This window comes from Pyrgilauda ruficollis, unplaced genomic scaffold (genome assembly GCF_017590135.1).
Source record: "Pyrgilauda ruficollis isolate IOZ18807 unplaced genomic scaffold, ASM1759013v1 scaffold267, whole genome shotgun sequence".
In the NCBI taxonomy this organism is placed as follows: domain Eukaryota; kingdom Metazoa; phylum Chordata; class Aves; order Passeriformes; family Passeridae; genus Pyrgilauda; species Pyrgilauda ruficollis.
Genome location: NW_024524011.1, coordinates 65,377 through 74,599, shown reverse-complemented (window position 1 = coordinate 74,599; position 9,223 = coordinate 65,377). Strand labels below are relative to the sequence as shown.

Here is a 9,223-nt window from a genome sequence, read left to right as displayed (position 1 = left end):
GGCAACTTATGCGTGAAATCTTTTTGTCCTTCCTAAAGGAAGGCAAAAGTTGCGGTTGATTTGGGGAAAAAAGAGGCGAGTGCAGCGCTCCGGAGACGGAGGTGCCTCTGTGGGCAGGCGGGAGGAGGGTGGGTGGGCAGACCCTGATGGGAATCTGGTGCCGCAGATGTGCTTGTGTCTATGTCCCCCCTTTTCCTTTCTTTTCCTCTCTTTTCCTCTTGCCTTACCTTCTCCTTCTCCAACAAATTCATCAGGTCTTTGACTTTTTCTTTCCAAACCTGCACCTGATGGCTGTGTCCCCTGAGGATGTTTTGTTACACACTGTAGTGTCTAAATCTGGTGTCTTTCCAAATTCATGTCAAAATCTTCCTGGGAATCAAGGTGTAAATATCCGTGCGTGGTGCAGCTGTACCCGAAGTCATGTCAAAATCTTCCTGGGAATCAAGGTGTAAATATCCATGCAGCTGTACCCGAAACGGAGGGTGCAGTGTGATGGGGCAGTGCCTGCCCTCAGGGGCAGCAGGGTGCCGGGTGTCCCGTGTCACCCCGGCAGGACGTGGCACAGCCGAGCTGGCAGCGGGGCACGGCGGGCAGCGGCAGTGCCGGGAGCCGGGGGCTGCTGCTGCTTCCAGCCCGGCGAGCTCGGGCTGCCCAGCGGGACAGCGCTCCCTGCCTGCATGGCTGCCTTTGCCAGAGGCTTTCCTCTGCTCTTGGGGGAGGGAGGAGGGGGTTTCTTTGTTAGCTTTCCTTCTCCTGCCTGCCTGCAGCCAGGCCTCCCCCTGCCACAGCCAGGTGTCCTTGCTCCCCCCAAAGAGGCAGCGGTGGGGTGTCCAGGGATGTCGGGGTGGGACAAACCTGGGGATTGACCTGGCCTGGCTGAGCTTTCTTGCCCAGCCTCCTTCTGGTTTGGGCTGCGGCTCCCTTGGGAATATGAAATTTAATTCCTCTCCTCTTTTGTTCTCCGGGGTTGTCTGTAGTGTCCTGCAGCACTCACACCTGGCACCTGACCCAAACCACGCAGGAAAGGGTGACTTCAGGGTGACACCTCAGTGCAGGACACAGGCACAGGGAGTTCTCCTCTAAAGCAGCTGGCCTGGGCCTGCAGGTGTCATTTTCACCTGCTTTTAAACAAACATTGCAAGTGTTTTCTTTGGCATTTTAAAACTGCTGTCACAAGCCTGTTCTCTGCAGAGTGAGCAGCTTCATCCCCTCAGGACACCTTTCCTGGGATGGAGGCAGAGCTGGACATGGCGTGGGGGCCACTGGCACCCTCCAACCCCAGCACCAATGGCCATCCTCACATTTCCCAGTGGGAGAGGAAGGATTTTTCCTATCCCAACCCCATACCCAGACTGGGTTATAGGACTATAAATCCCTGCCAGGATGGTCTCAAGGATAAATATATGAGCTGTAGTAGGTATTAGTGGTGGGAAGCGCACAGCACAGAGGATCTGGCATGGCTCTGCTCCTGTGCCTGGGGGACTCTGTCCTGGCAGTCCGTGTGAACTCCTAAAAACACTGAAGAGCAAGCAGCAGGTCACCTGGAACAAGTAACAGCAGTGGGTTGTAAGATATTCCCGGGCATGTAATTCACCTTAATGAACAAATACCCTGAGCCAATCAGTACCCACAGTCCCACACTTTTTATCTTCACGTATTTCACAGGAGTGCAGAATTTGATCCATCACACCAAGCTTGTTGCACTGCATAATTAAATATAGGGAGCATTAAGCAACACTTTTGGCAACTCCTCTGGTGAAGTTTTCCAGTAAAACCTATCAGTGGCCCTGAGCACTTTGGGAAATAATAATAAGGAAGAAGCAGAGGCAGTGGAGTTTTACAGACTCCCAATGCACAAGAAACCATTTTATTTAAAAACAATGCATTCAATATCAGGTTATGGCACACGAGTCAATGCTGCAGGCACGTCACAGCACGGGATCACGCCGAGAGCTGCCGAGCCGCGATGCTCACGCCGGGGACGCGGCACGGTCACGAGGGGAGCCGGGGCACCGAGTGCTGCGCGGGCAGGCTCCAGCCCCGGGCTGGGGACACACACGGCCGGGTGCCAGCCCCCGGGCACGGTCCCAAGGCTCTCTGTGGTCCTGAGGCTGCAGCAGCTCCGCTGGCAGCGTCCTTCCCACCACTCACCTGAGAGGTGCCCTGGCCCCCATTGAAAAATAAACAGTGCTTTTCGTATGGCCCTTACTAATGAAACCTTTATTACAATTATGGCATTTTTTCTTTTTTTTTTTTTTTTTTTGGAATATTTCTTTTTTTTTTTTATCGAAAACAACTCCATCAGGCATTGAACTGTAGAGCCACTGAAATAAAGACACATTCATTTACAGAAAACCTGCTTTTTCCTATTTGCCCTGTTTTTGCAGCCTCCATTCACAGTTAGCTCTGTTTCACAAACTCTTACAACTGAACCTGGTAGCCAAATGCCTGTTTTCACATGCCTTGCTACCATTCACCGAGGAGATGCAAGCAACGAAAATAGAGACCCAAGATGTATAAAAGAAGAGAGGAAACATGTATTCCCAATCCTATGTACACCCCCAGCACCCCTGCACCCATCCTGTTGGCAAAGGGGCTGGAGAGGGATGTGGCTGCCCCTGGACACTGTCCTGGCAGCCCAGGGCCAAGCAGGGTCTCCCAGTGGAGGGAGCTGCTCGGGAGGACTTCTCTGGATTTTGGAGCCTCAAATGTTTTGTACTTACAGGTATTGATCACGCTGCATTAGCTCTGTTGGCTTGTCTAGACATTCAGTCATGGGAAGGAGAATTCTCCCTGACCATCAGGAAGGTTTGGGGCCAAAGAGAGGGAAGGAAGAGCCCAGCTGAGGTGATGCCGCTTGCAGGAGCCACTGGCTGGCCTGAGCAGGGAGGGCAGCCCCCAGCACCTTGCAAATAACAATTAAATAAATAATAAAGGTACTTGCTTATTAATGCAAAGGCATTTCTGCTGGAGAGAGGCAGCCCCAAAGAGCCTCTCCTCAGCCACTGTCTTCTCCATCCCCTGCCATCCTCACCTCTCCCTCAGACCCCACCTGGCAAAACAAAAGCTTCGTGCTTCGAGATGGTTTTCCACCTTGCATAAGCTTGGGCAAAAGAATATTGATACTAAGAAGCAATTTACTTTGGGCTGTGCTGTGCCATCGATCACGGGGCAGAACTCCCCATTAAAATCAATGATTCTGAAATGTTCAATGTGGGTCTGGAGCATCGATGGGGCGTTTTGCTTCAAAATCAATGATGTAATATGGCGTTCTGTCAATAATTTTTCTGTATTCCCGTTTCCAAATATTTGCAGTCAGTTTTGTGCTTCCTTCTCTGCATTTGGTGCCTCTTTGTGCTTTTTTTCTGGTGGTGATGCCAGGGCTGCGCCCAGGACTGGCAGGGGGTTGTGCCCCTCTCCAGGATTATGGGAGGTTCCAGAAACTGTATGGAGCACACTGTCCCTGCTTTCATGCCAATATAATGATAATAGTTCCCATTTCTTTAATTTGCTGATGAGAAATGATGGGTCCTGCAGGAAACTGGTAAAAAGGCCTCTTGATAAAAATATCTGGTGCTCACACAAGCCAGCAAGAGTCATTTGGGGTGGGGGGTGACCCTTCTGCCCCGGTGGGCTTAGAGTTGCTGGGCACCGCTTTACCATGGAGCCCAGTGCCAATATCAGAAATTAGTCATTCCTGCACATCATTAATGACCGGTGCAGAGCTCTTCTTTCCCTGTGCAATTTCTAATTTGGGGCTAAACAATCTGTGTGCTCCAGCACGTGGAGAAGGGTCCCTGCAGGCTCTGTTGGGACCAGGGCTGCCCAGGCACGGCCAGCCCCACAGTTCCCAGAGCTGTGATCCCAGAGCCCTTGCTGGCACTGAGGGGACTCAGTGCAGCACTGGGACATCACCACTGTGACTCCAGGAGCACAGGCACTCGAGATGGACCCCGATGGGCAAGTGTGAGGAGCACAGGACTGCCCAGAGCCCCAGGAGCAGTGGCTGGGGCAGCTCTGGACATGGGGCAGCTGTGGGGGTGATCCAAGCCCCACCACAGCCCTAAACAGCCTTTGGAAAAGCAAAGCTGGGAAATGTGGGATAATTCAAGGGAAGGAGAAAGCCATCTCTCCAGATGGGAGAACCATCCTGGCTGCAGGGCCAGCGGAGCTGCGGTGCCACAGTGGGCACCAGGCCATGCCTGGCCTGCTCAGCTTGGGTGTTGTGCTGGAGATCTCCTTCCTCATCTCCTGTGTCTGACCACAGGTAAAGAAGCTAAGAAAAACTAACCTGTGCCATTTTAAATACTGGATTTTTTGCATCTTCTTTCATTGTGGGGTCAGTTCTCACTCACAACAGTAAAAAATTGTTAAGTACTTGCCAACATAGTCACAAGAAACCCAGTTACATCCCAGGCTCCTTTATCCTGAGACATAATGGCCAACACTTCCCAACTGTAAGTGACCCTGTTTTTTGTCCTGTTCCCAAACAGTTGGATTTCCTGTGGTGCCAAGGAAGCATCTGCCCTGTCTGCCTTGGAGTGCTGCTGGTGATGGGAAAATGGGGACACTACTCCAGCTGTCTGACTGGTGAGTTAGAGACATAAATGGGGAAATTTGGTCATGGCATTTCTTCTTCCCTGCGCTCCAGCTCTGCTCACTTCCCTGCAAAAACTGGTTTTTAAAAATCCCAGCACATGGCTTCCGTTTTTGCCCATCCTGCCAATCCCTGCCCAAGCAGAGGGATGGGGTTTGGGGCTTTTCTCACCAAATAGGTCTCCAGAGAAGCCTAATTCCATGTATTGTGGTGGTTCAACTGTAAAGTTAAATGACAGAATGGTATCAGATGGATGGGAATGAACATGCCTCCGTCTGTCTAGTCTGGACTAGGATCTGTCCTGAAAGGAATTAAAACACTGAAGTATTCCAAGAGTGATATAAACACCTAGCTAATGTATGAGCCACTTTGTGACCTTCTTCTTGTTATTCTTTAAAAAATGTAAAATTCAGTAAATACGAAAATACCCAAGCGGTGGAGATGAGGATCCACACTGAGGAACTCGCGTGTGGCGATGCGATGCGCTGGAGTTCCGAGTGCCTCCCTCCATCGGCCGCGGCAACGCTGAGCTATTGAGAGCAACAGATACAAAAGAAGCAAAACCTTTTAAAAGTAGCATTTCTAGCTCTAATGGGAAGGAACAATAAAATTATTTAGGGTGTTTAGTAGAACGCTAAAACATGAACAGATATTAAAACATACTGAGTGGCTTGTCTAGAAATGCAAAATGTTTCAACTTTGCAGCTGCACAAATCGCATCCACAGAACATGATAAAAGCCTCTGCACCGCTAAATATGCTGAAACCCTTGGATGAGCAGTAGCTAAAAAGCATCTTTAAATTATGGAAAAGATTCTAGGGCGTGTTTGTTTCCTTTTTAGAATTCTATCTGAAGAACGTTTAATTTGGTTTTGGGCACTTTTTTTAGACAATTGTTTGGCACTTTGAGATTTAGGTTCTTAGGCACAATGCGACAAGGTGAGCTTGGCCAGTCCTTCACCGTGCATCCTGTAGAGCAGCTGGAACTCTGCAGGCAGCTGGTGGGACTCCTGCCACTTGGTGGTGAACTTGGTTCCCTTCTTGTCGTAGTAGTGGTACGGGAGGTCCTCCCGCGTGTTGGGGTCGAAGGCGAAGGGCCAGAACCCGTAGAGGTGGATCTCGTCGCAGATGGCCGAAGCCAGGGTGTACATGAGGATACCCGTGCTCAGCCGCTTCGGGGACAGGTGCTTGTTCCGCCAGTACCTGCCGAGACAAGGGCGTGAGTCAGGCTCAGTCTGCTCAGGAGCAAAAAAAGGCTGGTCTGAAGCAACCACAAAACTTCAGTGGCTCTGACGAGAAGTGGTCCTGACTAGCCAGACTGGGCCTCCCACATCAGGCTGGAGGGGAAGAATCAGTTAGGAGAGGTATTTGTACAAAGAGATGTATTTGCAAGGCAAGCCCACCCACCTGTTAACGTGCTGCATGATGTTTCCTGGCCAAGCCAGCTGGACCTTCAGCTGCCCTCTGTGCTCGACAAAGAAGTCAACCAGTGTTCTCGTGACTGTCGCCGAGGTGTGGAAGAAAAAAGCGGGGATCCAAAGAATGGCCCCATCGAGCTTTTTCAGACTTAAAAAGAAGTTGTTGCGATCCTGAATGGTCAAGAGGTTGTTGTAATACTTCTCCAGGATGCTGGGGTTGAAGGTGGTAAGGTTGGTTTTCCTTCCAACATCTTTCTGGAAAGCCTCAGTTGGAGCAAAATTGCACCGAAAGACGAAATCTGACTTATCAATTTCCTGCCCACACTGGCTCCCGGTCAGGATCCCGCTGTTGCCGACCACGGCGCAGATGTTGTAGTGCTTGTTCAGGATGGGAGACACGTCAGGAAGCAGAGACCTGAAGTTATTGCTGATGGAGAAAACATACTTGTGGCTGGAGTAATCGTAGTGCATCAGCTGCCCGATCCGAACGCTGCTCTTGACCAGAGAAAAGTTTTTGATGACGTCAACGTGCTGAAGGATTTCTTGCCTAAAACAAGAGCAAAATAACAGAAAACATGGAGTCCTAATTCCCCCTTTTTTTTTTTTGCAATGGATTTGTTTTCCACCTAGACTTATATTTTTCCATTTTTTTATTTAAAGTGCACTGAAGTAGTTTCCTGATCAACATGGTGCAGTGGCTTTTAAATCACTATAAATAGGTGGGAATGAGGGAGCTGGCTGCTCACCTAGAGCTCCACTTGGATTTACCGGCTGCTCCCTACTGATGCCAGCTCAGGCTGTGCCTGTGCCTCTTGGAATGGTGTCAGGATTAAAATATGGGGTTGGCTGCTTAGGACAAGGGGTGCAGCTCCCATGACACCCCCCCAGTCACCCAGTACTGCATGGCCCTGTCTGGGCTGTGACACAGGGTGAGGACAGCTTTCTGCTGGGGCTGTGTGTGCCTTTCATTCCTGGTGCAGCCACAAGGCACGTGAAATAAACCCAGGATATCCAACTGAATCCTCAGGAAAAAAAAATATATATATATATATTTATGTTTTCATTAACAAGCTTCCAATCACAAAACCAAGCAACAGTCACTGTCTCCATCTATGCAAATATAGTTCCTTAATTCATATTTGGGCAAGCACAGCAGCACTTTTAGGAGGGTTATTAGGGATACTTACAAAGCAAACAAAACCAACCCTGCTTGGGAATTTCCCTTGCAGGGCATAAAATTAGAAACTGAATAGGACTTTATTTACTTATGTTTATGGCAAACAAACAACCATTCCTCCAGCTCACATCCTCCAATGTCTGAGCATTAATGGAGTCCCACTGGGTGCCCTAATTATGGGTTCTGGCTGACGGACAAGTGCAAAGGCAGCTCCTTGAGGCATCAGAGGGGTAGCACAGGATCAGGCTTATGGGGCTGCTGGTGCCAGGGATGGAGCAACACTGAGAGTGGCCACTGTCACACAGCCTGGGAGGTCCTGGCGAAAAGATGGGACTAAGTGCCACCTCCTCTCTGTAGCCCACGGCTCCTGAGGGCAGCGTGTGGCAGTGCTGGAAGGGAATTACTTGTCCTGCTGTCCTTGGACTGTGGCCTGAAGGGAGGAGAAAAGCCCAAACCCTGCACTGAGAGGTGCAGCAGCCCCATCCTGCCTGGCCACAGAGCCAGATTCCTGCTCCCCAGGTGGGACATGTGAGCAGAGCCACCAGGTAGTCCTTAAAGCATTTGTCAGGACAAAATGACAGTCCAAGACAGCAGTAGCTGTCTTAAATGGTTACATGGTTTTATTTTCCTTTACAGAAATGCTAAATGTATGTAATCAGCAAATAGATGTATGTTTAAAGAGTACAAAGCTCTGTGCCTGCCCCCGCAGCTGGAGCGGAGCTGGAGGCAGGAGCAGCACTGCACTTGCTCAGAACTGCCAGCAGCTGGGAAGTTTCTCTGCGTGCCTTTGGCCTCCATGAACACAGCTTTTCACGGCTGTTACAGGCCAAAGTGTTTCCACTCTTAAACCACAGCTATTTATCCTGGAGTAATGACAATTCCACTTGCACACCAGGAAACTGGGTCACGTTCTAGTGCAATAATGCGTGTTGCAGCCTGGTGTCCTGCTCTGAAATAATCAAGGCTTTCGGGACAGCTGCGACTGTCTGGGGAAAAGCTCTGGTCAGCCTTTGTCTCTTGCCGCTGGCAAATTCCTCGGAGCTCGGAGTGCTTAGCAGGGTGCTGCATTCCCTCAGCTGCCCGCGGGCAGGGACACGGGGCACGGCCCGGCCGTGCCCAGCTGCTTGCTCACCTCTGGTGGGCGAAGGCGCTCCGGTTGAAGACCCACTTGGAGGGCTTGTCCTGCAGCTCTTGGCCCAGGGAGTTGGTGATGGGGACGAACGAGGGGTCCAGGAACTTCAGCGCAAACTGAGACCTGAAGATGGGCACAGACACCAAAACGTGTACACACATGGGGACACACGGAGACACAGAGACATGGAGACACGTGGAGACACAGAGACAGCAACTTACACACATGGAGACTCCATGGGGACACATGGAGACACAGAGACAGCAACTTACACACATGGAGACATCCATGGGGACACATGGAGACGCAGAGACAGCAACTTACACACATGGAGACATCCATGGGGACACATGGAGATGCAGAGACAGCAACTTACACATATGGGAACATCCACATGCACAGACATGGAAACACAGAGACAGCAACTTACACATATGGGGACATCTGTGCACATGCATGGGGACACACGGAGACACATGGAGACACAGAGACAGCCATGCACACACATGGAGGCACAGAGACAGCAACTTACACACATGGAGACACATGGAGACACAGAGACAGCCATGCACACACATGGAGACATCTGTGCACACACATGGAGACACAGAGACAGCCATGTACACACATGGGACTCACATAGAAACACCCACTCACACACATGGAGACACCCACGTGCAGACATGGGGACACACGGAGACACCCACACACACGCACGGAGGCACACAGAGACATCCATGCAGCACACGTGAGGACACCCACGCAAGCACACAGCACACGTGCACACACAAGGCACACGCAGCCCCCCACGGCCAGACCCGCAGCCCGTTACCGGCCGTGCCCGGCCCGCCCCCGCCGCCATCAGCACCACGGAGAGCGCCCGGCGCCGCCGCCGGGGCC

At 51.1% G+C, this 9,223-nt stretch overlaps 1 protein-coding gene across 1 annotated transcript in view; it reads right to left on the bottom strand.

Moving 5' to 3' along the window:
- Positions 1 to 5,516: 5,516 nt before the first annotated feature.
- The window catches only part of ST8SIA3 (ST8 alpha-N-acetyl-neuraminide alpha-2,8-sialyltransferase 3), a 4,027-nt gene continuing 320 nt past the window's right edge, over positions 5,517 to 9,223 (bottom strand). The window contains exons 2-4 of the mRNA XM_041471394.1: positions 8,324 to 8,446; positions 6,004 to 6,561; positions 5,517 to 5,799 (exon numbers count right to left, since the gene is read on the bottom strand). Of these exons, the coding sequence (XP_041327328.1) occupies positions 5,517 to 5,799; positions 6,004 to 6,561; positions 8,324 to 8,446 (964 nt within the window). The remainder of the gene's footprint in view (positions 5,800 to 6,003; positions 6,562 to 8,323; positions 8,447 to 9,223) is intronic.